This window comes from Tauraco erythrolophus, chromosome 17 (genome assembly GCF_009769465.1).
Source record: "Tauraco erythrolophus isolate bTauEry1 chromosome 17, bTauEry1.pri, whole genome shotgun sequence".
NCBI classification, from domain to species: Eukaryota; Metazoa; Chordata; class Aves; order Musophagiformes; family Musophagidae; genus Tauraco; species Tauraco erythrolophus.
Genome location: NC_141481.1, coordinates 4,627,049 through 4,654,435, shown reverse-complemented (window position 1 = coordinate 4,654,435; position 27,387 = coordinate 4,627,049). Strand labels below are relative to the sequence as shown.

General features: G+C 37.0%; 1 protein-coding gene across 1 annotated transcript in view; it reads right to left on the bottom strand.

Moving 5' to 3' along the window:
- Positions 1-446: 446 nt before the first annotated feature.
- CPPED1 (calcineurin like phosphoesterase domain containing 1) overlaps positions 447-27,387 on the bottom strand; it is a 47,221-nt gene continuing 20,280 nt past the window's right edge. Inside the window, exons 3-4 of the mRNA XM_086622478.1 lie at positions 17,622-18,044; positions 447-1,721 (exon numbers count right to left, since the gene is read on the bottom strand). Coding sequence (XP_086478604.1) covers positions 1,489-1,721; positions 17,622-18,044 — 656 coding nt within the window. The 3' untranslated portion in view covers positions 447-1,488. The remainder of the gene's footprint in view (positions 1,722-17,621; positions 18,045-27,387) is intronic.

The window sequence follows — 27,387 nt, the reverse complement described above, 5'->3', positions numbered from 1 at the left end:
TAACTCTCTGCTTCATACAGTAATGTCCAGCAACACGCTATGGTTAAAAATCCTTCTCATGATTGTATTATATAAATGAGGATGTGTTTTCATCTAAGTTATACATGATTGCACCCACTTCATATCAATGAGAAATTAGGTGGAAGTTCTGAGTTGTTACTCAAAATAAGAAATGCTTTGAAACAATGTGCATTGCAAGGGAAATAGATTTTATTTATTTTCCTACTAGCTTAGATTTTAGGATGGCAAAAGTTTAATATGTGTGCTAACTTAGACTGTGTTTGTCAAACTAAGGCAAAATGAACGACTAATGAAATGCTGGATACCCCTTCCTATTTCAGGCTAGTGCAGAGAATTCTTAATTCACTGAAATGAGCTGGACAAGGTCAAAGTACTACAGAGGCCAACCAGGTATGTGTTAATTACATGAATACTTTTTTTTATTATTATTTAACTGTAAACGAATCACGTACACTTGCTAAAAAAACCCAGGTGGATTGCAGCACATAAATTTCTTTCTATATAATTTATTTCTAAAGATTTATTCCAGTGAAGAAAATGTATGTTTTAGGGTTTTTAACATTCAATATTGTGTAATATTACTGTAAGGCATTCTTAAACTGTATTTGGAAACCAAAGCTCTCCCTTTGTCTATGAATCAATGAAGTGACTTCTGATATCAGTATTCTGTACAGAATATTCTTCCCATGCAATTATTCCAACTTCTGAAGCAATAGGAAGAATTTATGCTAAATGAATGGCAGTTAAATTTCAAAAGGAAAATGGTTGTTCCATGTTTAGTTTCTGTCAGTGACATCTATATTAGCTTCATTTATAGACTTTTCATTATAAAAACTAGGATATAACAGAAACTCAAGCTGTGACTGCAAAACAGAATGTGTTTGCTCTCTTATTGCTGCTGCTCTGAAGAGCTAAGAAAATGAAGTATAGGAAATGGGAGAAAATATGACCTCTAGGTAACCAGATCTAATCCAAAGGTTGGTACAAGTCAGGGAGAGTCTGTAGATTTCCGAGTTTTTGAGATTTGTTTTTATAGAGGGAAAAAATGCCCCATTTATATTGTCCAGAGTATAACAGAAATGACTAAATTTATTGATTTTTAAAATACTCTCTCAAATATAAAATAGACTTGAGTTAAAGGGTTATCTAGACGCTACAACTCTCACTCTTGGATACACTTTCTCTCTAACAAAAAAGTCTTATCTACAAGCAAAGTAAAAATTCTCAGAACAGTTCTCAATGAAACATTGCTGTATTAATTCTGCTATTCTTCCATATTCCTCATAGGTCTTTATTTTCAAATGGAGAAACATGTCAAGAACTTTCTTGTTATTTAGGATGGTAACGAGTTGAGAGCTGCTCTGGGGCATGATGCACAATCAGAAATCTGTATCTTCAGCTTGGGGAAACTTTCTGAAACTGTTTCTATTTGTGTAATATGGAAAAAAAACCATCATTTAGCATAGCCTAATTTGGCTTAGCAAGCATATCTAACAGCTCTTTCTCTATGCCTTGGCTGCTCAGTTCATTTAAACTGTAGTATCTATGAACAATCTTTTCGTCTGTGACAACAACCACTCGAAGCCCATGCGTGTCTTCTCCCAGTTGACATCCTATTGCTGATGAAACCACCATTTCCAGTCCTCTGTAGGACCCTCCAGCATTCCTATGGTAATGTCCAGAAAATACAGCTTTAATGCCTGTTTAAAAAAAAAAACAAAACAAACGAGAGTATGTATTTAGTTAGCAGTTGCAGTTTATGTATAAAATGTGTTTACAGTAAAAGATACTGCTGAGGTTGTATGCTGAGGCTCACATAGCTGCTGGCGTTGTAGAGAAAGTTCTATAGCAAGTACAGCTGCAGGTGTCATGTTTACTTTTGTTCTTTGATGGTTCATAAGGCACAGCATTAAATGTAAACCATCTACCTCAACTTGCATTAAAATAATTAGTAAATAGCAATAAATGATTCTAATAGTAGTAATAAATAATTAGTAAAAACTTTATTCCGCTCCACTAGCTCTGTTTAGGGTTACTGAACTTTAACTTTACGCTTACTGCAAGGTGTGCTTGTCATCTTGCTACTCCTTTGGCTAGAAAGATGGAGTACTCTAGAGGAAGCTGATGAAAATTTGAAAAAAATTTCAGTAATAGATAACTGCCTAAAGAATGATGCTACCGAAACATGAGTTGAAAGCCAAGGATTGTGGAGCTGTATTTGTAAATTAACATGCAGAAAATTCACTGAGAGCTTAAACTTGCCTACCTGAGGCCAGTGACCTAAAAAAAAAAAAAAGGGAAACACAAACAAATAAAAAACATAGAAGATAATTTGTAATCTTTTCTCAAAGACTTAGGGGGGTTATCACAGATGGAATAAAGCCAGGTACATCAAAGAAACCTAAGCAGAAGAGGTTGTGAGTTACAATAAAAGAGGAAGAAAGATGAGAACAGCCAAAAAAGGAAAGGTGACAACCTGCAAGAGGAGTCAGGCTTGGTAATGACATAAATTAACATTTATCTAGTGTGGGTTACAAACAAGGCAGGTTTATTCTGATTTCCTCTCTATTTTTTAGGACTTAAGGCTGTTCTGTTTCTTTCTTTTTAAAAAATAGACTATTTATATTTTGGACTGTATTGGGGTAAAATATCACTCCCATTATAAACTAGAAAAGAAAGACATACACTTGATCTGTTGCACGAGCCAACAATATGCTATATCAAAAATTTCTGGGGAGGTGGCATGCTAGTATGATCCAGGCGTGGTCAGGAGTAGAAAAGCTAAATGACCAGCAGCAGCAGGTAAAGAGGACAAACGTACTTCATATTTAAGGCTTTATAAGGTACTTTGAAATCCTTGGCTGAATCATTGACTTAGTGATTGCTAAACGAATGTTCAAAGAAGTCCAACCATTTTTCCCCTTCTCTCAGAATATGATAATTTTACAAAAAATAAATTAAGTTTGCAAATGCTATTGGATTTTGACCAACTTCTAAAGATGATCCATATGCCAGGTGTAGTTCCATGCCATGCTCCTCAGTAGCTATGGGATTTTTGCAGAAATTTTGACACAATTTCATATTAAATGAAATTGTGTCAGCCTCACCTCCAAACCAGTAATTTCTACTTTTTCTTTCTTCTGCCTTGCAAACATAAACAAATAAATTGGTAGCTGTATTCACTACTCTGAATGGCCTTTCTGACTTTCTTTACAGGTCAAATTCATGCTACCATATGGATTATTTTTCCCTCCCCATTTGATGTTTTAATAAAACATTTTTATTACAACAAAATAATGAAACTTTGTTTAGTCTCATGAGTCAATAAGGTAAAGAAAAAGTAATTTTGATGCTAAGTATTTATCTTTCCTGTCAAAATTTGTAAAACCATTAACAAGAGTTGAGAACTTAACTTCTTCCTGTGACAGAACATGCTGTCATAGACAAGCACTCCGTTTTCAGGTTATGCCAGCATCCTTCACGTTTTAGCCGTTCTGTGCACTGTTGATAGATACAGCTGAGTGTCATAGTCAACAGCATTCATAGTTTGGCAAAAAATTATTAATCAGTGTTCTTGCTAATTTAAGATGGTGCATATTTTATTTTGAATGAAAATGTGGAGTTAGTATAAATAGCTAATGTTTCAAACAGGTTTTAGGATTAATTTTTGGCATGTTCAGTCTAAGATCCTTGGATTTCAGACTACTACAGCTTCCTGAAACTGCATCTAGTGCTATTTTGTACTGTTGTGAAACAGAAAAATTACTGGACCAGATGGCTGAAAATACTGGGAAATTTTTATCAAGTGCAAAACATGTAAATTAATTTTATATTTTGTTACAGAAAATGTTTACATCTGGTGTGGATTTACGCTACTATTAATGACAACTCAAAAATTTTCAAATGGACTTAAAGCATTTAGGTGCAATTTCTCTACTGAAATACAACAGGTTGTGTGCTCTGCAATCATAACGACACTTCGATGGTTCTACATAAAGCATCTGAAACTATATTAAGTTAAGTTAATACTGAGTGACTCAAAAACCACAGTAAAAGTTCCCTGACAACTATGACTACATAGCCAGCAGGTTATCAAAATAACTAGCTACTTGATGAGACTGCATCTTTCCTGTTAGTTTGCTATGCTGCCTAAAAAACTGCTGTGTTAAAATAGACAAGTATTTCACTGGCACTGCCCTTAGATGCTGCCCCTTGCTGAACATCATTTGTGTTTTTATTGAAAAATAAACTAACAAGCAAAGGTCTAAACATGTGCCTGTTCCTGAGGAGGACAGCAGTGAAGAGTGAAGCTTAGCACGCGTAGGGGACAAGTGCCAGATACTGTGGGACGTGGGAGGTGCTCCATGATGGCACTCCTTCCCCCTGCGCACAACGAGGGTCTTGCTCACCACCCCAGGCAAAAGCTATCCTTACATATGCAGCACTGATAATTACCTTTCCAACCATTGTTTTTATCATTACAGAATAATAAGCAAGCCTATAAAGATACACAGGGATGGACACTGTGATGACAATACCAAACTTCTTTTGTTATCTCATATATTCCAGCAATCTGACATTCCAAGCTTAACATAAAAGGTAACACACACTTAGTCCTGTTCAAGTGGTAGGCCAGAGAACGGGTAACTTGTGAGATACTATAACCTTAAATGACATTTAAAAAAAAAAGCTAGCAACAACTGATTTTGCCTTCAGACAGAGAAATTCTGGAAAAGAGAGAGGCGATTTAAAGGCAGAGAGCTGTGATTAGGAACACACTATAACTTCACAAGGAAGTCCTTATTTCTCTAGCTAGAAAAACCTTCCACTCTTTCTCCTGCAGGAGGTTTAGACCTCTTTCACAGTGACTAAATGAAAAGAGAAGTAGGTGAACCTGTCTTAAGACAGTTGGCTACAGCAGTCCTTTGCTTTTTGGGAGTAAGTGATTTGAAGACTGGTATAAAATATATAAACTAGGCTCAAAGTATAGTTAAAAATTAAGTGGAAAGCGAAGTGTAAATTATTCTGCTTGTGTGCCTAGTAAAGAGCTACAAGGGTGTTTGTATTTCAAAATCCGAACCCTTCTGAAATAGCAAATGACTCAAGGTGGAAAACAGTGAAGTTACCTTCCCATTGAATAGTGGTATATGGTCATTGTTAGCTAGAACTTGTCTGTTTTCCTGTTTTATCACTACTAATTCTCTTTGCTCAGTGTAATCTGCTCTTTTGTCTGGTGTATGAGTTACACTTGGAAATCAGCATAATAACTTTGAGAGCTTGCTCTGACTCAGCTGCAGGAACCTAGCAGAACAGTTTGTTTTGGGTTGTGTTGTTTTGGTTTTTTTTAATCTTGGGAGAAACCCAATCAGAGTACCTCAAAAGGCAATGGTGGCATACAAAAGCCCTGTGACATAATGTGCTCTTTGCAGAGATTCTGTACTTTCTGTATATTATTTGAGTCCTTAAAATCATAATATAAAGATGTTTTACAACTGATGCTACAGTCATTTTGAGAGTGAGCAGTCGTTTCTCAGCTTCTACCATATTGCAACTTATTATGGTGACTCTCTAACGTAACATACTTCAGCAATTCAAGCAGCAGAACTAAGTGTTTCTTTCTTTCTTTCTCATTATATGCACACCTATCCAAACCACCTCCCTCCTCCACCCACAGCCTTTGTGCCTTGACAGACAGAACGTGCCCATCTAGAGCTGCTTATGGCCTGGCTAGGCATTCTCTTCTCTTGCTTCCTAATATAGAGAGCAAAACTGAACACTGTGGTACCTTTTCATATGACACCCTACTCCTTAGAGTGGGACCCATCTTGCCTTGTGGCATTGTCCTTAAAAGAGCAAGCCCTGAGGGGCTAGGAGTGGATGCTGAGTAGAGGAGGCTGCTCACTGCAGCCTGTGAGTTAAGGCATTAGTGGGGAGGACATTAAGACACACTAAGCTTAATGTTACCAATTGCTTTCAGCACAGAGCAGCCTGTAATGGATTCACATATGCAGCACTTTCCTGTCCCTCAAGAGCTTAACAAATAACCAGTGGTTTCCAGCAGCATTCTAGATTCCACTCTCAGGTACTCATCTAGCACGGACCTGACAGTATCTTGGTCTTTCCCTGCAGAGTTAAGCAGCAGCTAAGTGAAAGATCATGGAATGAACATTTAGAACGCTAACGTTTGGCCTGCTTGGTTACTGCACCAGCTACATCTGTAAAATACCCTCATACCGGTTTCCAGTAAGTGACAACACCAATACAGTAACAAGTGCTTTTCGATATTTTCCACTTTTTCTGCAGGTAAGCAAAACTACTTTAGTCTATGAAAAAGACAGGAAAAAGTAACAATCATAACACCATAGTGAGGTGTAAACCCCTATGACACACTTTTAGTGAGGGAAATAACTGCTTTGTAAGGGAAATAAGTGCTCTCTTTTTACTGGAAGCATCCATGTTCCTCAAGTAGCATCCTGCCACCATCCAGATAATTTAACCTTTGGAATTAAAAGAGGAACAGAAGCTAAGACTTTCTGTCATCATATATGTAAAACAAACCCTGACATACAGGTTCAGTGTAATTAGAAGAACAGAGGATAGAAAAGTAATAAAGCAACTTTATTTATGCTCTAAGTAAAAAAAAATAATCTCCTCTTGTCTGAGAATTCAAGAGAAGATTTTGAGAAACCCATCCTAGACAGCAGACAGACACCAGGTAAAAAGTCTGGCCCATGAATCATGCAGCTTTTTTCTTCTTAGGGCAATACTGCAACTTCACCACAATTACGTTTAATGTCTGTTAACTGCCTACACTCAAGAAGGTATTTCAGTATGGAACTGAAATGTGTGATTTGTAACCCATGCAAATATGATACCTGACACCATAAAGGATGTGATTTAAGACCTCTTTTATCTCCTGTTGGCTATGGGAGGCATATTCTGACTAAACAAGCTGGTGTTTATGGTACTGTTCATCCAAATTCCTCCTTTTAGCATATGTATGTCATTCAGATACTAATTGCACTAGATGGGTGTCTGGTGCTGAAACACCCTCATGGATCTATATGCTGGGCATCAGCCTCTGCTAGAATTTAGTAGCTGCTTTAGATACCTCCCAGTGAAAATTTGGCCCAGACTTCAGATTTCAGGTACTCCATTTCCAGCGCTAGTATTAATTCTTGTTATTGCTGTGTTACAATATGTTGCGTCTTGAACAAAGAAGCAAACTGGTCATTGCTGTGTATTAATAGAAGTCTCACCGATTTTTTTTTTTCAAATTCAGCAGCACTTTTTGTTCACTCAACTGTATTCCACTCACTTTTGTTAGTTAGCATAAGAAGGGAATCTGAACCAGTCAATGCAATAATACCAAGACAAGCAGACAATTTAGTTTTCTCTTGCTTTTGATCTTAAACATAAAAAGAATCTTAGAGATCTATGCACTCTAATTTAATTTATCAATTACAGATGTTTTTCTGAAGTAATACTGTCAAGTTTCTAGCAGCAACTCCCTACTCCCTTTTATTTTTTTCCTAAACTCTGTGAGAAAAGAACAGTGTCCTGGCAGACCTCATTTTTATAGCCTGCTTTAAGGTATCCTGAGGTCAGTTAAATGCATTCATACACAAAAAGGTACAGTCCTTTCCCACTGAAGAAGAAAAAAAAAAAGGTAGAGAGCAGTGATTTGTTTTTAATCCATTGTTTCTGAAACAGCAGTTGGAAAAAGCTTTGATATAAAAGCTATATGAAATACTAAAAAACTACCGTGTAAATAAATGTCCAAAGGATGGCACCTTCACACGCATTTATTATTGCAATTTTTATGAAATATATAGTGATTTGAATTTAAATGTGACGTCAGTATCCACTAACCAAAAAAAAAGCAGGATCCATTACTGTAAGACACTATTCATACCTAATGGATTATTCATTAAAAGAAAAAAAAGGGATTAAAATGACAAAAAGTAAAAAACTGTACAGATAGTTACTATAAAAAAAACCCCAAAACAAACCACACATACTGTCTCTCTGATCATGATCATCATCTGATGTCAGACTGTATAAGAATACAACAATTACCGAGTATCTGCTAGGAATAAAAGGCCTGAACTGCCAAATTATTTTTTGATCAGAACAGGACTGGAAGCCAGAGACTCAGAGCAGGCACCATCCAGTGCTGGTTACCAGGTCTTGCTCGCTCTGTTCTAAAACTGTTCTTGGATCATGAAAACATGAAAATCAATGAGGTCTATGACTGCACTCTAAACATGAGTTTCCAGAATCAATCAACCTGCAAAAAAATATAAAAATCAGTGTCTTTGTAAAAAAGGGTTTAAAGACAGGAATTGATTCTGATTTTGTAAACCAAAGATGTCCTCCTGCCAGCATGCAATTTACCATCATTTTCTGATCAAGCACAAAAAGTCCTTTTTAGTTCTGATCTGACAAAGCTGAATCTGAAAGACAAAGATTTACTGTTTCTAAAGATCTGATCATAACTCTTTTCCCTGTAGAATAATGCATTCCTACTAATGAATGAAATATCTATTATGATACAAATTCTGTGAGCCCAAAGCAGCCTACTTAACATAGGTAATTAATGACATAACGACTAACCAAAACATGGATTGTTCAAGAGACATACATATGCTGATAAGCCTTAGACTCTTCATTAGCTTGACCATGAAACAAGTTTGGTTTTATGCTAATTCATACACTGAATTATGTCACTTCAGACCAGGCGGCTGCAGAGGCTTTGGCAAGGCAAGAGGTGAGTGCTGAGGAGGCTAATGAACAGCTCGGTAATTCAGCATGCTACCTTTGATGCTATCCGTATGTTCATTCATAAGCAGAATCTGTAAAGCACAATAAACTTTTTAAAAAATTTCCAAAAAAATTTCGCATTTTAATTTGGATACCTTTGTCCACCTCAAAAACATGATATGAACACTTTGCTTATGGTTTCTGTTGCAGACATTTCTCAATAGAAAATTCAAAAACACCTCTGAAGACTTTTTCTCCCCCTCCCTTATTTCCAGTGTCAGCTTTCTAAAGCCAGCTCACCAAATAAGTAGCCATTGCACGAGCTTCAGCAACTCTTGTTGATTTGCATCTTATCAGTTTAACAGCTCTGGCAAGATGGACAATTTTTACCGGCATTTCCCATTTTCTCTTGGTTCTCTTCGAACACTGTGAACCAAAACAGCACACTGAATTAAAAAGGACTTTTCTTACGGAGATGATGTAATGGGTACTGTTAAACTGACTTACTGGCCTAGTAGGGAAAGAGATCTAAACAAGTATCTGAAATCTGCTTTGGGTGCTTCATGAAAAAGATTGGTACAGAAAGGGATGACCAGACCAACTAGGCTCAGGAACAACTGCACGTATACAACCATCACATATTCGCAGACTGCAGTAGCTCTCATTTAGAAGAGATTATTCTTTGTAATGGTGACCTCTTACAGCACTTCTTAGTTCCCAAATAACCCAAAGCAGAATAATGTTCTGAAAGAAACTGATTCCTATAAGAAATATTCACCACCTCTAACAGGTCTGGTGATACTGGAAAAAAAAAGGAAAGAAAACTTCAGCTACTCCAATGTTGTTAGCATGCTGCTGATTTTATTTCTGAGAAGAATTAGGTAAGAAAATAGTTCATCACATGAAAATAAACTACATACTGAATATCCTGCAGAAGGCAGTTTGTCTGTTAGCAGGAGAAGCTAACGTTATTTTATAGAATTTTAAAAATGCAGAACCTTATTCCCACAAATTACAGTTTATCACTCAGGAAGCCTCTCTAAACAACAGTTCTGTGGCACCAGGGAAAAGGGTCAGCATGATTTTGACATAATTGCACTGTAAGAGAACAAAGGCATTTAGCTTTGTCTTATGGATAATTCCTCTGAGAGTGATTACGTCCCAGTCTTACTTATTGTGCAGTTGCAGTCCCATAATTCCCAGACTCTTCTCCCTTACTTAGTACTCTACTGCTGTTGTATTCTGTAGCGTAGAAAAATGCAAGGAGGTGGAAGACTGGGCATGTTTTCAACTCTGTTTGAGGCAGGAAAGAAAAGGGACTATGGCCTGCCTTCCCTATGCAGACCAACAGGCAACCACATCTTTTTTTAATCAGTGTTTTAGCCAGCCTTTCTGTTTAAAGAGAAGTTAAGTCATGATAAAACGTCTCTATTTTAAAAGTGAAATGCTAGCCAGTCATCTTTTTGCTTTATGAAACAGACAACAGGCATATTCCATAACATTATGCTACTGAACTGTAATATGATTTTTTAAATTTTGTATTTTTTTTCCCTTTTTCTCTATGTTCTTTTCTTTTACCTAATAAAATTATTATTAGAAATACAGTGGCTGGTCTTCTATCCATCTGCACTGAGGGGAGAGCGCTGTTTCATGTCTGAGTAAGGAGGAGTTGGCCATGTCCCTCTCCCTGGGGCAGAAATCACCCCTAAGCAATCAGGACCGTGTCTGTGTAGGGGCATTCAGGACAAGCTGACACCTGAGCCACAGGATGCATGTGCTTCAAAAGACTGTTTCAAAAAAATAAATAAATAAAATCAAGCGTGCTCTTTGGAGGATCACTCAGAAAGCTTATGCTGTTGAAGTATTGTCATAAGCATCAAATGTCTTCCCACAGAGTGGTATTTCAATAACAATGTGAAGGAGAGACTCGCTTTTTACTGACAAGATTTCCTCTACCAAATTGTGAATGTTGTCATAAGTCTCCAGCTTCTGGTAGTCTGAGCTCTTACAGTGGCAGAGTTCAACGACTTGTAAAAGAACTGTAGTGGAACATTGTACATGACAATAGTACCGAGATCTGAAGTGACAGTACACACTAGCTTCCCATATGAAAGACTTGGTAACGGAGAGGAAAAAAACTGCAATGCAACAGTAAGATTTTTGTGAAATACATTGGTTTTCCTAACTTCTTGAAAAATTAGATGTTTGCCAATTTAATTCAAGAAATACAGACTGAGCCCAAATCTCAAAGGAAATCTAGTTGCAATGATTACAGAAATCCAAATAGGTTAAAACAGGATGGAAAATAATGCACCCACATTTATCTTGAAATATTAGAAAAGAATTAGAAAGAATTTCATACAGAAACTTGCACCTAGAAAACATTTTTTTTCTCACACAGATAATACTGGGCTGGAATTCAGACTTGAACTAGTTTAAATTCCAGGGGTGTCTGACTCCAGTTTCTATAATTACACGCACTTCCATGGCTTGCTTCCAAAAAAGCCTGAATTCAGAAGAAGTTGTTTTCCAACTCTAGTTCCCAACATACAAAAAATATTTTGAGGCAGGTTTGCTGTGTCCAAAATGTGACTGGCCTAGACTCAGTTGGAAATCAAACTGCTCAACCCAGCACTATGGACAGTGTAAAAATATAGGAGAAAATTACCAATATAAAAATAAATCAAAGAAAAGCAAGCAGATTTTCCAAATTAGGAAGAGAATGCCTGGAATAATCAGCATAGGCAATCAGTAGCATGCTTTATTTAGACTGAGCCTTCAATTAAATAAATGCTTTTCTCAGCAAAAGCAAATGAGACTGTAAGAGAAGGCTAAATTAGTGCAATATGAATGACATAATAAATATGTAATGGGTACAGTACAGACCTTGCTTCTCCTCCCATGCACTCTGTAGAGAATTTTGTGAGAAAAAGTGGTACTGACTGAGCAATGAAATTTATCACATGGTCCAGATTATCACCCTTTAAATGCTGATTAATGAACTATTTTTTACAGTAACTGCAGACATGAATCAATGTTCACTGCATTTCATTTACAGATTTATGGCTCTCAATACAGATTACAGGTGAAGTTTAAAGCAAATAAAAGGAGGCATTTCATTAGCTGTGAAAGATGAAACTCCCTCACGCAGACCATTATGAAAGCTGAGTTTTCAAAAATCAACAGAACAAATGCATAAAAGAATCACTAAATTGCACTATATCGATAACATTAATATGATGCAGTAAGTCTCCAAAAGAAAAATTGTTGGAGATAGAAACAGTACTTGGAAGAAATACCATTATGCACTTTGCTGTCTTGTGCACTTCCCAAGGGTTTGGCTAGTAGGAGAAGCAGGAGACTGGGCTATAGGGATCGTTATTCTGGTCTAGTTACTCTGCTTTTATGTTAGCTGTTCCAGTTTCATGATAAAATTCAGTTTAAAATAGAATTTTACTTATCTAAAAATCACTGCTTTAGTGGCCAAACCTCTTGGCTCAATCAAGGACTGAAGAAAGGGGATATACTAGCAAAAGCTGATCCTACATATATTTATCCTCAAAACTGCAGAAGGTTGAGAAAAGCAGCAGTAATACCTGTTCTCAGAACCATTTTGCATTCCAAAATGATGTTCTTTCAGCTTCCTTACAAGAGCACACATTACCGATAGGCATTTTCGCTGTACCTTCTTTCTGCCCTGGGCAGGTGGCGTACGTAATTTTTTCAAGACTCCAGTGCTACAAATGATAACATTTAGTAGTCTTTGCAAACAAAATCTCTCATGTGGAATTGAATTGATTTTACCTCATTGCAATTTGAGAGTGCTCACATCACCCCTTCTGCCAAGCAGGTGTTACAGCAGCAAACAAAGATGTGAAAGCATCAGTCACAGCACTTTTAACAGAACTGTTCAGTGCTCAGGCAGTTCTCAAACCCTGTTCTCCAAAAAAACCCGAATCATTTCCCACCACAGAGCTCCAGAAGAAGGAAACAGCCCCACTGATAGGTGTTGGGGATTTCACCCTCCATTTCAGAACCTCTTCAGTCAACCTTAAACAACATTATAGAATTATTTTGTGCAGCCCTTTAGAAGCTCTGTGTTACCCTACCTTCTTCATCAGATGAGTTGTGTAAATAAAATAGAACTGAATAATTAGAATTTACAGCACATAGCACCATAAGCATCTTAATAAAAATTCCCCTTGTACTGTTGTTTGCAAACACGATCCTGCAAACTTGCAGGAAAACTCTTCCTTAAATTTGCTTTGTAGGCTAAAGAATCCAGTGCTTTATGCAACTGGTGGCCAGTGGGTCTGTGTAAGTGGGAGACAAAATATTAGTTTGTAAAGTGTATCTATGTCAAAAGTACTTTTATATAGGACAACACTGAAAACAGCTTATATAGAGAAGGATCTTCGACTCATTTGTTTTTCCTGTATAATCAGAGGAGAAACAACAGGCACAGACAGAAGGTGATTCCAGATCACCTAATTAGCGTGCTGGTCTAAATAAGCCTTCAGAGGTGCTGTCTCTAGAAGGTCTGTACTTCAGGTTAATTTTTGTGAATGCCTCATGATCTTTCAGTGCAATTTACTTCCTGGTTTTGCTGTTTTTTCCATTTGAAAGCGAAGCTTTCTCATAGACCCAACACAAACTCCAAACAATCCTGGCTTGCTGCATGGTCTAAAGATCAAAAAGAAGTTTTTATCAACCAAAACTACAGCCCAGTGAAGAAAACATTTCAAAAATTAGATTAAGAACAAATATTACTCAATGTCATTACAGACTATACTAAATAAAGGTAATTTCATAGTTGCTGCTGAATTTCTACAAAAAAGGTCTATGTGTATCTACACACTAAATTACGTTATCATACCTCGGGAATGGTCTTAAAAAACACTGTTCGTGCACAGTGACATAGAAGATACCAAATTTGGTCACTCTACCTGTACCATGAGTGCATCATTTCAAGGCTGAAAGATGTTTATCTAAATGACTAAAGTTGAGAATATTTAAATCTAAACTATCTTAAATACTGACACAGCGACATGTAAGCAAGCACTTAGATTACTCACTCAGTGTATGGGCTTTGCCAAAATCAAGGTCTCAATGGCAGGAAGAAGAAAATATTACTCTCTTGTCAACTTTGATTACACAACAAAAAAAATAATGAAACATAGCATATGTTGTCTGGTAAATTTTAGCAACAACAGCTTTCAGCACTCCATGCTTTAATTTGGTGCTCAAATATATCTCTGCTGTGGATATTCAGAAAGCTGCTTCTTCCTTTAATACTACTCTCCTGTCATAACATTTCTAGGAGGAGAATGTAGGATCACACTCTTTTAATGAGCAAAGGTGTTAGAAGTTACATCACCTACAATCACAAATATAATGAAAAAACATGCCATTTAATAAAGTTAGGTTGTTATTTTTCCCCCGTATGTAAAAATTAAGTATTCTTAAGCACATCTGAAAAATAGTTTCGAAGACATTTAGAGGAATTTAAAACTTCTTCATTAAAAGAAGCTGAAGACTGATGGGAATTTCCTTCTGTATTTTATATCTGTTACCTAGCGATTCTCTCTTGAATGCAAAATCTCTCACCTAGGCAGACCACCTATACTCTTCATCCCTCTCTGAACCAAAAATTCTTTTCTCAACTTTGTTGGTGAAAAAACAGCTATTAATTTAGGTTTTATTCAACAGAGCTGTTAAGTTCAGACATTTGCTTATATGTTTTAGTTCATTAGGGCCATTAAGAAACATTTATTACTGCATTGTGTTAAGTAATATAAGTAGTTTCATTGTGTCAGTGATGGTTCCCAGGACAAAAAGTCTGAGAGAAAAGATTGTCCTAGATCAGCAAAAATATCTTATACTTTTCAGGTCACAGAAAAAAAAGTACCTTTAACATCCTAAGAAAATTATACTGGAATAAGGTACGTAAGAAAAAGTATGTCTTCTATGACATAAACTGCTTAATTTAAAAACTAGTTTATTACATATGTTTATCAAAGACACATGACATGCAGACCAGATTTTTGGCTAGACTGCTACCCAGATTCTTCATTTTCCTTACAAAGCTAAGAACAAACATTAACATCAGCACTATAAAATTCTTAAAAGCTGAATATGCATTTCACACAGCAGAGCTGATTGACTCCAGCAGATCTCACGGATGAGAACGTCAGGTCAGCTCATTCACAGCTCTTGCAGACAACTTTTTTCTGTACTTAGCTTCTGCATGTAGAGGAGACAGAGCTTTGAAAACTGAGGCTAAACTTTAGAAGTTATACAAATACGCTCTCAGAAATATATTTTCACTTAAATGATAAACTATGTTCTCAACTGACTTGATTTTCACTGTCACTGAAATCACTTTTTCAAGGACAAGGCTTGTTTTAATGCATTTACAGAAAAAATGGGCTAGAAGGATTTCTTAGACGTGAAGCTTACAAGTATGGTTTAACTTTGCATAGTAGTAATACATATTTACAAGTGCCAGATTTTCAATTTATAAATATTTATCATAAGGACATGATTTTATCTTTAATTAGCCCAACTGTTAAGGACACTTCTAATGTGAGAAATGTAATTCAGTATTTCGTACCAGATGTAGCCTCTACAGCTAGTCTTTTATCTCTGGTTCTAAAGAGCGGATACTTAAACCAAACCCATTATGTAATACATGAGTGATTAGAAGATAATAACTACAGAAGATCTGGGCTCTGAATTTAAAATAATAATCTTCTGAAGTTGCATCCCTCACTTTAAAGCACCTGTGCAATACCACCATACGTGAAGTATCTGATTGTTTTGTGTTTTAATTCTCCAAGAACGTGCAAAGTGAACTGAGGGAAAACCAATGGGATGTCTAATGACACGCTGAAATGGATTATTCTTTGGCAAAGCAGAGCCAGAAAGTAAGTGGAGCCATTGCACACGTGTGCATCTGTCCTATCGTAACTGCCTGTTTGCAATGCACTGATAACCTTCTGTGGTCTTACAAAGACCATTCTTCAATCAAATAATAAAATCGAAACAGAACACACCCGTTACTAAGAAAACTCTGAGCCAACTTTTGATGCAGCTGATTTTTCTCAGCAGTCTGAGTTACACTGAGCTCCTTCCTCTCTGTATTCCTTTAATTCGCAAAATGTTTGATTATTCGATTGTGGATACTACCTACTGACTCATTTACTTTTATACAAAACAGCAAGCAAAAGATAAGTGTTCTAACGTATTCATGAAGGAACCAAACAACACATCATGTTGGGAGGATTTTTAGGGATGGGAACCAAGGACACAACAGGAATTGATGGAGGTGCAAATGGGATGTTGGCACAGAAAGGAGTTTGGGAATTTCTTCTGTAGAGTTGTCTTGTATTGCTGGCTTCCTATTCTCTCTTCCTTTCCCCCATCATTTGAAGCCTACCCAACTTTTGGTTAAGCCTATGGATACACATTAGGAGAATCAGTCTGAAATATCCCTCTAAGAAACATGATAATGTAACAATGATAAATGTTACAATGATAACATTTTGCATAATTTATTTTATCTCTTGATTAATTATATTCCCGGTACTGAGTACTGCCAAATGTTAGTAAACCATCTGGATGACAGAAAACTCTAGAACAGACCTGCATGTTTCCACATTAATGCTTATTTACTAGGATATACCTGTATGCCAATGTCCTTTTGCTAACAAGCTCTCCAATGAACAAGGATGTGTTTTGGGCCAACAGTACATAAGCAGTCATTTAGCTGCCCAACTTTCCGATAGCAATACTTCCCACTATATTAACACTAGCACAAAAATAAAAAAAAAAAAGAGATTATGAGGTATTCTCTTATGGGAAAAAACCCACTTGCAAATCTTGAATCTGCAAATATGTCAGTCCCCTGGATAGCTGTGAATTTTGACCTCACTGATTGGAAACAGTAGGAGGTTCAGAGCTTGGAAATTAGGCTGGTTTTGCATGAGTCCAGGCTTAACCATTATATGGCAAATTAGGAACAATATCATAAACAATTTGCATTGTTTGGTAATCCAAATAATGTGCGTGCTCTCTCACAGATACAGAGAAAACACCACTCCGATGCAGCAGTGGCAGGCTGGCAGAAAATTTTGAGGGACTAGCACACCCCAGGAACATGAAGGCAATTAACAGGAAACAACAGGAACAGCATGGAGGAGTAGCTGCGTACTGTGACTGTCTCCATGGCATTCAAGTTCCATCAAACAAAGCTGAGGGATTTGGTACCATACACTTGTTTAGCACATGTTCCACCTGCCCTTCATTCCAGAAATGGCCCCTATTAGTAATGGATATGCAAAGGACTGATCTTAGCAGAGCAAGACACTTTTTAACACTGAATAAATCTAGAGTACATTACACTTTTGGTTTAAAATTGGCTCAGTGTGGGAGAAAACAACCTCCAAGGTAATTCTGAATTCTGTTTCCGTGTTTTATGTAAAACATAAATGCTATATTTTTCTCCTATGGCAATACCTGATCTTGTACTCCTTAGGCAGGAAAAACTCAGGTTGTCTTACATCTATCAGTACTTGCAAAATGGAATTCTTGCTATTAAAGAGTTTTTCACTTTCATTTTTTTACTTTTCACTCAAGGTTTTAAATTTTGTTTAGTACTTTTTACAGGTGATTAGATTCAGTTGATAATTTTGACCTACAGGGAACAATGAGGCTTATAAGTCGTATCTAAATTTCCTTGAAAGCAGTACCATTTGAGTTAAATCTATTTTGTCTGGCAGCATAGTCATTAACAATTTGAAAGAAAAACTGAAAAATAGAAAAATTTGAGAAAATACCTGCTTTATGAAACTTCTCCATTATCTCTTGACGAACGGATTTTTCCAAGTTGAAATAATCGTGGTCTTCATCAGGTTTTCTCAGAAAGAGAGGGATGTGCTGAAATACTATTATATGCTTGCATTTATGTTTTTCAGCAACAGCCAGTTGCTCATTGAGCCACACATCCTGGGCTTGCTTTAACTCAGGGCATTTGGAAGAATCAAAGTATAACTGAGAATTCAGCACGAGAAAGAAAACACCTCCAACCCAAAAGCTGAAGTAGTCATCTCCCCAGTTCTTGCAATAATTATCTATTGTTTCTCTTGTTGGAGTATTGCCAACATCGTGATTTCCACTGACAAATACCAGTGGGATATCCTGGTCAGTGTTCTTCAGAACATTCTTTAAATCTTGCTCTTGGTCCTTTCTCCATTGAGTTCCTATAGAAAAAAAAACCCACACATTGTAGTGTTTATGCTCTAGTAACAAAATAGTCCATATCAGATGTGATCATGTTACTATGCAGGGATCTAGAGTACATCTTCACTTTAATATTGTATGTCCGCTCAACCCTTTCCCTTCCCTTCAGCAAGGCTCTGGATATGAACCAACGGATAGCGTAGCAGTAGGTGATGTAACGGTCAGTGGTTTGGACAAAAAGGCTTTCACAGGCTGATTCTTTTCATGTATGGGCTGATGATCTGGCGAAAAAAAGCAGCAACCTTGGATGGTGTAACAGCTTTACACAAGGGTAAAAAATGGGTCAACTTCTGGTTTATGTTTTATGGCTGAGCAAAGGAATTAAGGATGTGTTTTTTTCATTACAAGAACTACTTTAACAGCAAAAATATAATTAGTGTCTTGTGGTGACTTGTTTATATGATGAGTCTGTTTTAATAATGAGCATGGCATTAATTTCAAAGAAAGGTAGTTGTGTACTTTGCCAGTTTTTCCTGCATCTCTGTTTTTGTATTGATATGCATACCCGACAGTTACTCTCTGGCTATCAGAAATTTGTCCTTGTCTAGGAAGGTTTATCTAATTGCTACATTAATTTGCAATCACCAAAAAAAAAATTTAGAAAGGATTTTTTTTTTAAAAAGTAGTTATTTTATTCTGATGATGATGGAGTTTTTCAAGTTTTCTAAAGAGTAATCTTTAGTCAGAGGCCATTGATATGTTTATTATTCACGAATTACACTGAACATTTATAAATTGTATTTTGTCCCACAGTACATAACATGTATCTGACACGGGCCTGTTTCACAAATACCAACTGCATTTTGTAACAGGATTTTTACAAGAACTCTGAAATCAGGTTTATAACATTAATTTGCATATGGCTCTATGCAAATCAAGCATCACATTTTTAAATTGTGTTCTATTTTTGTTAACTATACATATATAATACATAGAAATGTATTAGAGAGTCTCCTGTAGTGTAACTATGAGATAAAAGATTTTTTCTCCATGTTTCTTCAAAAGATGTATGATCAGTATGTTGACAAACACTGACACTTAGTAACTATTATTAGCAAATATTTAAATTCCTTTTCCATAACCTATAGATAGAGGTTTAAGTACCACCTTATTGCTGTTACTAGAATTCTACAGCTTTACAAAAATACTAGGAAAAAAACAAATTCACATTATGTCTGAATTATGTCTCAGTGTAAAGACAGATGTGAGATTTGATATGTGGTGCACAAAGCCAAAATCCACAACTCTCTTGTGTTTAACTGCTGTACAGGGTAGAAAGTTATTGCAGCAAAATCTTGGAGTGACTTGAGAAATACTGGGCATGTGATACCCAGCGTAGTCTAGAAAGCAGTGGACAGCAGATCAGTTTGTGGGGTGTATTCATGTACCAGGACCATGGTCAGTTTAAGGCTGTCCTTCCAGTTATGGAAATTATCCTTATTAATCCTAGAAAAAACAGGGCAAACGACATCTCATGTTACTTGGAAGAGCTGGATTTTAAAAAATAAAACAAAAATTTCAATAAACCTGGCACACTGTTGTCCATAGGGTAGGGAACCTGGCTGAGAAAGCTTCTTTTCCTGCCACTCCCCACCTTCCTATGCAAAGAGTTGGAAATTTCAAGCTATAATGATGAAAATGCACGGGGGAGGGGAGGGGGAAGGCTCTATTAAGATATATGTAAACACATTACACCATGTTAATCTCCATGCTATCACTTTGGGAAATTTAGCTAACAGTTTCAGAGTATAAAGTCATTTATGCATAAGTTACAGAAATAATTTGTAGAATTATGTATACCTCTTCCCAGTGGTGAAATTCAAGCTCTAGAGACTAACACTTAGATGAGATTTGTCGACAGCAGGGCACTGCTTCCCTCATTTAATGCAATATTATTTCTATAGCAACAGAGATACATATTCAGTGTTTTATTGCAGAAAACAGATAGCTTAAAATGGAAAACAAGGTCTCTGCCCAAAGAGTCTAGGAAATCATACTAAGTAAAGATTATGTTAGGACCATTGTATCTTGGCTTGACCTTTCCTTGGTAGAAGGTTAAACAGCTTCAAAAGACGACAAACTCATGAAGATAAAGATGGGAAAAGGCAGAGTAACGTCTCTGCACTCTTGAGTGTAGCACTGGCGAGGAAGGGCCGGGACGTACACGCTACCCATGAGCTGTGCTACAGTAGCACACACACTACTTGTGCCGCAGTGAGCCACACCACTATGCAGTGCCCCCCTGAAGACACCTCCCTCTAAATCTACAACTGAGGTAAGTAATAGATAAAGAAGATAAAGAGGAGATAAAGAAGTGAGAAAGAAGGATGCCACTAGAAAACTGCAGTGGTCATAGCATAAAAAAAAAGTCCCTGTTAATCTCTACCAGACGCAGAGCTAGCTATAATATTTAATTATTTCAATTATTATGAAGGACATTTTTATTTGATGCCATGTATTTCTTTAGCTTGGATAGAGGTTTGTTGTAGGTGAATAGGAAAAGAATATAATGCCAAGAGGCAATGTAAAAAAAGAATTTGGGAAGCGTCAGGGTAGATGTAACTGAAATTAATTTCTGTTCTGTTTATCCTGGCATCATGTGCAGTGACATTTGTAAATCCCAGGCTACAATTTTCTGTCTTTAAGTTAGTTTCTGTAAATACAGTCTTGCCCTGAGATAAATGACTTCACAAATTAATAGCCCATAAAGGACAGTGTGGCTTTTCTGAAAAACATGAAAGTGAGAACTGTTGCTACTGTAGTTGCCTACAATTTTCCACAGCTTCCCAGTCCATCATTTTTGAAAGCTGAGTGATGTGAACAGGAGCTCAGAGGTGCAATGTCAATGCCTCTATTGCAGTACATCTTTCTGTTGTATGTTATATCTCTATTTGCCTAAGCATTTCCAGTATTCTTTCCTGCGTTGCTGAAAGGAGTCAAGACAATCTGCCTTCACTCTCTGAGAGAGCAGATTTCAAGAGAGTATTTTAAAAGCATTTTTGGTGAAGCTGGCTTCAGTTAGCAGCAGTAGAATTCACAGATTATTCTGCCAAAGAAATAATCCTTTAGGTACTAATCCACAGTTACAGTTTACTTTGGTATTCCACAGAACAGAGCACCTCTGCAACAAAGCCTTGGGTTTAGTTTTTTTAACACACTAGCTGTAAAAACAACTTGAAGCACTGTTTACCCCCAGACTGTATCTCTGCAATGCATGCTGATTCTAAATTTTTGCATGAGGCAATTCTTCACTTACAGTAACCTCCACCAGCATTGTAACTTTTTCCCCAAAAGTATTCCAAATGAAAAATTAGCAATCAATTAACAATAGCACCCATTTTTCTACTGATATGTATTAGGAGAGGGGAAAATAGAGGTTATAATGGTATTATTAGGTGGGAACGACCCTGGTCGTTTCTGTGTTGGTGTCAGAAGAACTCCAAGTACTCTCTTCTCAAGGCAGGAGAATGCTGCCAGCCTCTGCAAGGGGACACAGGTGTGGTGGGAACAGCTGGAGTATTGGCCTGGATCTCCAACTCATGTCATTTTCCAAGAGATGGAAGTTCTAGTGAGGTAATCCAACTTCTCTTAATGATCAAAGCTATTGGTCAGAAATTCACAGAGAAAAAGACTGTCAGAGGTCAATTACTCCATATTATGTGATAATGCTGCATTTTAGAAAGCTTTCTGCTCTCCAAATATCATCTGAGAAGTCACTTTCAGGGATCTGGCTGGCACAAGCTGACTCAGCCGCAGGGCAGAAGTGCTGCAGCTCAGCCCGTGATACTGATGTTGCTGCTGTTTCTAAACCTCCTTTGGGGACGGGTTTTCTCAGCAGCCAGAACAGTTCCTCTTGTTTCCTGTTCTACAAATCTTGGCACAGACAGTACTATGTCATGGCTTGCTACAGGAAAGGCTATAGGCAAAAAATGTGGACCCAACATCTGAGTTTAAGTTTGACAAGGGGGCCCTGACTGAACCAGAGCACATATTTACATCCCCTCTGATGCTGTGCACCAAGTTACTGTCTCTTGTCTCTGCAATGTCTTTGCTCGGCTTAGACTGAGGGCCAGCATAGGCACTTTTTGGATGAAGCTACCCAAGATGTCTTCAGCTAATTTAACATGTGAAAATGTAGCACAATCATTTCCTGGATTTCTAAATTACTCAGTCTCAGTATCTCAATGTATCTTAAAAGCATCCCAAACTTAGAGGAGTTGCAAGCACACCATTTTTGAAGGAAAGCACAAATTTTCTATTTGAAAAAGAAAGTTTTAAAAAAAAAGTTTAACTATGAGCTTTTATACGAGCAGCACTCTTGAAAAGCCCTTATATGACAACTGCCATTTGCTTAACCTTTAACTCCAGAGACTGATTATCAAAGAACAGGTAAGAGTTAAATTATAGATTAAAATACTATATGAAATATCGGATAGAAATAGTAACTAAATCTGATAAAAGCAAAATAAAAACCACCGATGAAAATGGAATTTATAAAAACATTGGGCCAGTTCCTTTTGTAATATATTATGATACCATGAGAATTACTCTGCCATCTAGAGACAAGTATTTGTTGTTAGAAGCAATCACATCATTGTTACAAACAAACTGAAGACAGATTTGTGTATTTTCCTGGGCCTTACAGTGCATCACAATTGCTTTTAACAAAAAGTCTAATAATTTTGGGTACTTTCCTGTTCCTGAGATGTTTGTCTTTTTTTTTTTCCCCCCATGACTGTCTGCAGTTGCTCTACTCCTTTCACATGTCAGTTAGAGGACTTTCCCTAGTAGTAGTCCCTTACTTTCCAGGGAAGAGAGGAGTCCAAGCCTATATTCACAGCATGCTCCGTTTGTAAGTACCTCCACTGAAACAAACTTAACTGCTACCTCTATCCACCTGTGGGAAAGCAATCTCCTCCTGTTCAAAACAGCGTTGCCTTTCATCTCTGCTGTCGTTTTGGATACCTGGCTGTTGGCTCCAGCTTAACCAGGCTACAACTGCAAGTTGCTACAATGGGCAAGATCCTGCATCATCCCTCTCAGCATCTCTCAGGTGACCCCCTGCCCAGTGACAGCCCCATTGCTGCACCTGTCACTTGGAAGACAGCACAGACCCAAAACCAATGGGATCGTCAATATCAGACTGTATCTTACAGGTTCATTCTGCAATTACGTCTTTACGGCATCTAATTTTTATGTGCCACCATAACTGCACGTTTAACTGTGCTCTAATCTTGGCACATCTCAAATACTGATACACAGTTTTCTCTCATCTTTGCAAACGCAACCCAGCAACCCTTCAGAGAACTGATACAGACGGAGCTTTCCCGGCCCAAAGCTCTGACAGCATTCTTTGCCATGCTGCCTTCTCTCCTAACCCTCCCCATCTCATCGAGATGGGCGGCTCCTCTTTATTGTCCTAGCCACACTCCTACCCTCTTCTCACTTGTTTACATGTTACCATCCCATAAAAGCAATGATTCTCTCATTGTCCATGAACAGTTAGAAAAAACCCACCTTGCTCTCCACTTGGCATTCATTTTCCTGTTATGCTACAAAACTGGGATAATAGACAAGGCACTGGCGTAGACAGAAATGTTGTATCAGGCCACCCAGTTCAGTCTTACTGGTGCTCTTGTTAGTCTGTACTCTTCATTGTTTCTTGGTTTAAACTTATTCCCCTCTAGCATCTGCCATGATGAAGTCAGGCAATAGACTGCATCATTTGAAATTATTACATGCAAGAATAAGCTGATCAATTTTAATAAATTCAGTGTGTTCATGTTCTGAAATAGGTTTTTCCAGCTTAGTCTGTGCTGTATTAGTTAAAACATCTCTTCTCACTTCTTTGGACATAGATATTTCTAATACTAAAATAGCCTGAAAACAATTTTAGGATGTGCAAATAAAAATATTACACAGTTAAAAATAATGTAAATATGACTACTAGACAAAATGACTACTCAGTCTAACTTATGAAGAACGTCATCTCGTTACTTCCACTGAAAAGCAGGAACTGAAATAATTTGTCTATAGCAGAAGTATTTAACTCCAGTTGTAGCTAATAATTAACAATTGCATTAAAGCAATGACAAAACCCCAAAAGTGAACAAGGAAGCCTGTTAGGGGACCAACTGCTCACAGGGTTTCGGCGCATGACATTAAGTATAATGACTGCAAGTGCTGACATTTTTCTCAGTGCCAGCCACGCAGGTGCCCACTTAACAACCTAATTCATGGCATTTACTGTTCCACTTTCTGGTGTGAAAGTAAGTGTTATGCTTCACTTAAGCACAACTCTGCTCTTCTTATCCGTACTCATCTCCCAGCTATGCAGAGCTGCCACATCAAGCATAGGCCATCACTGCCTTTGGGACTGTTCTGCTGATGAAGTAATCACAAGCAGGAAAAAATACCACAATGTTCCATGAGTTACAACAAACTTAATAAAAACATGAAAGTACAGAAGTCTTGTTTCCAATAACTGTTCATTTTTAAGAGACAGAGCAAGATTTTAATCTCTCACACTATCTTCAAATGACTACCTGTAAGAATTTTACGGCTTTTTGAGGCCTTCATCATATTTAAAGTTTCACATTAGGTAGTTACAGCACGACTAGTAACTCTTTGAAACGCTAGTCCCTTAAGTCCGATGAAATTGTCCTCACAGATAAACTAAGAAATGCTTGCAATAAGTGGATACAAGTACTTAAAAAGATACGTACTTTTCCTGATATCTAAGTCATTGTCTACCCTTACAAAGACATCTTTGCCATCAGAACAAGTGCAGAATGAAAAGGCACTATCAGCCAGCGTCAATGGTTCAGACAAACCACTTCTTCCTTAGAATATGCTCTCTCAGTCCAAAAATCTTTTGTCAGTCTTTGTTCCACACTCATGTTGGTTATGGGATGTTCAGAGAAGAGCTTACAACACAAACAGGTGATGCACCATGGTCACGGCAGTAACACAGCTTGCTCAGAGCCACAGACAGGAATCGGATGTTTTAGCCCAATTCTTACCCATTAAAACCATGTTACTTGACTACGTAAGAGTTTGCAGTTTGGAAAAGACTTAGTTCAGCTTGATTAACTGAGTCAAAATTACGTGGGCTACATCTTCTGCCACTGACTTCCAAGGAAGAAGAAAGTCCTTTACAATTCAGAGGGATGGAAAAGCCTGGGAAAATACCTTTTAAAAAGCAAACACTTTAATACTAGAAAGACAATTCTAATCGCCTTGTCTGACCATACTTGCATAATCCAAAGCACTGACTTTGTGCAAGCTACTCTTTACAGACAGCAAAACCAACTCCAGGAAAACAAAGGAGGCAACAAAGACTCTGACACAGAGATATATTTAATGTAGAATGTGTCAAATACATAATTCGAAGTGGATGTCCGCTCCATGTATGCATTTTCAAATGTCCATACATAGGAATTGAATTGCTAAAGCTGAGAATGTGATAAGCTAAACTAAAACCTTCTGGGCTGAGAAAGAAGGAAGAAAATAAATTGTAACTGGACTTTGAGAGATTAAGTTTTTACTAGAACATGGAGAAAAATCTAACTATGATTCCATATATATTTATTATATATATATATGTAAAATCTAATACTTGTACTAGATTTTCAGTACTAGTACTGAGTCTAGTACTTGCACTGATACTTGTATCATAGAAGTATATTATTTGAGACAATTGTATAATTAATTACGTCTCAAAGATTTTCATATCTAGAGAGTTACTGTCAACAGAATCCCAGGTTCAGCTGTAGACTGGACTAGAGATTATGGTCTAAAATACAAATAAATATATACTTGCTGAAGATTAAATATTTGCTTCTGACGACCCAATGGTTTCTTCGCAATATGAGACTGCAGCATGCTGTTGAACATGCACAGAGACTGTCTCATGCTTCCCTACTCTTGGGCTGATTAGTGCAAATTAAATTTCACACTAAGCAGTTTGGAGGCTTTGAATGCTCCATTAGGTTTTACTAGAATCAGATAATTACTATAAAATGTTTGTTTATGCAACCATAGTGACATTTCCTGAAACAGGTATTATTAGATGCTTGACAAATAATGTGCTCCTTACCCAAATTCTTAGACATTATTCATTAGGGTTTGGAGAAGAAAATAGCCAAGATTGGTTTGGGCTCCATCCTACCAAGCTAATCACAGTTTTTGATAGGTTGCAACAGCAAAAGAAATGGATGCAGTGAATTTATTTAGATTAAGCTACCTCATTGACAAGGAATTAGGTCAAACTGAAATGCTGCTCCTGTTATGTCAGGTGAGAGTACAAAAAAAGCCTTATTGATCAGTCAGTGATATATTTATACAAAAATTACCTTATATTTAACCAATAAATTTTTTACCTATAGCCTCATTCCATATAAACATTTCAAAGCCGCTGCTTCTACCTCACACTTAAAAAGTCAATCTGTGCCTCTTCTACTTCGTGCCCTATTATAAATCTCCACTGACAAAGATTCAGGAATTGGGATTTAGCTGACAATTTTGCTGAAACTGCATGTGACAGTAGAACACAGCTGCCTCCTCCCCAGCTGTGACAGGCTGATGCCAGTTAAAAAACACAAACTTGCTTTTGTTAGTAAACCGAGCAGCCAGTTCAGATGGCAAAAAAGGACAAATACAGTACAGGTGACATGCTTACAGTAATTTTTAAAGATGGAACCATATTTTAAGACACCTTTTTTTAACCTGCTGATATGCTTGTTACATGGACAAATCAAACATCGGCATTCATGCTCTTGCCTTCTAGATGAGAAAAGGATTTTTTTTAAAGAACTATTATATTTTTAGTTAAAATTAAAACTTTACAAAATATCTCCTTATACACATACTTCCCCTAAGGACTAGCAGAGTAACTTAATTTTACCTGGCAAGATTTTTTTTGAAATTCACATTCCTTTGTTTTAGCAAAATAGGTTATTTAACAGTAGTTTAAAGCAATAATAAAAGCAGCTTACAGTTAGATTTACTGTGGTAAAAATCCCTTTTTGAGAAAGATATTAAGCATTATCAGGCATTTTTTTCCTTTGTAGAATGTCTTACTAATTCGCTGTATGTAATATTAAGAACTTGTATGGGACCTGACATTTCTCTGTAATTTATTCAGTTCACAAATGTATAAATGGCAGCTTGTGCATTTGCATGCAGATTTCAGCATTACATTCATATCACATCTTGTGTGCAAAACCCACCAGCAGCAAATCTCCAAATCTCCCAACAACTCAGTTACTGAAATGTGAACAAGCTAATTCATATCTAATTTAA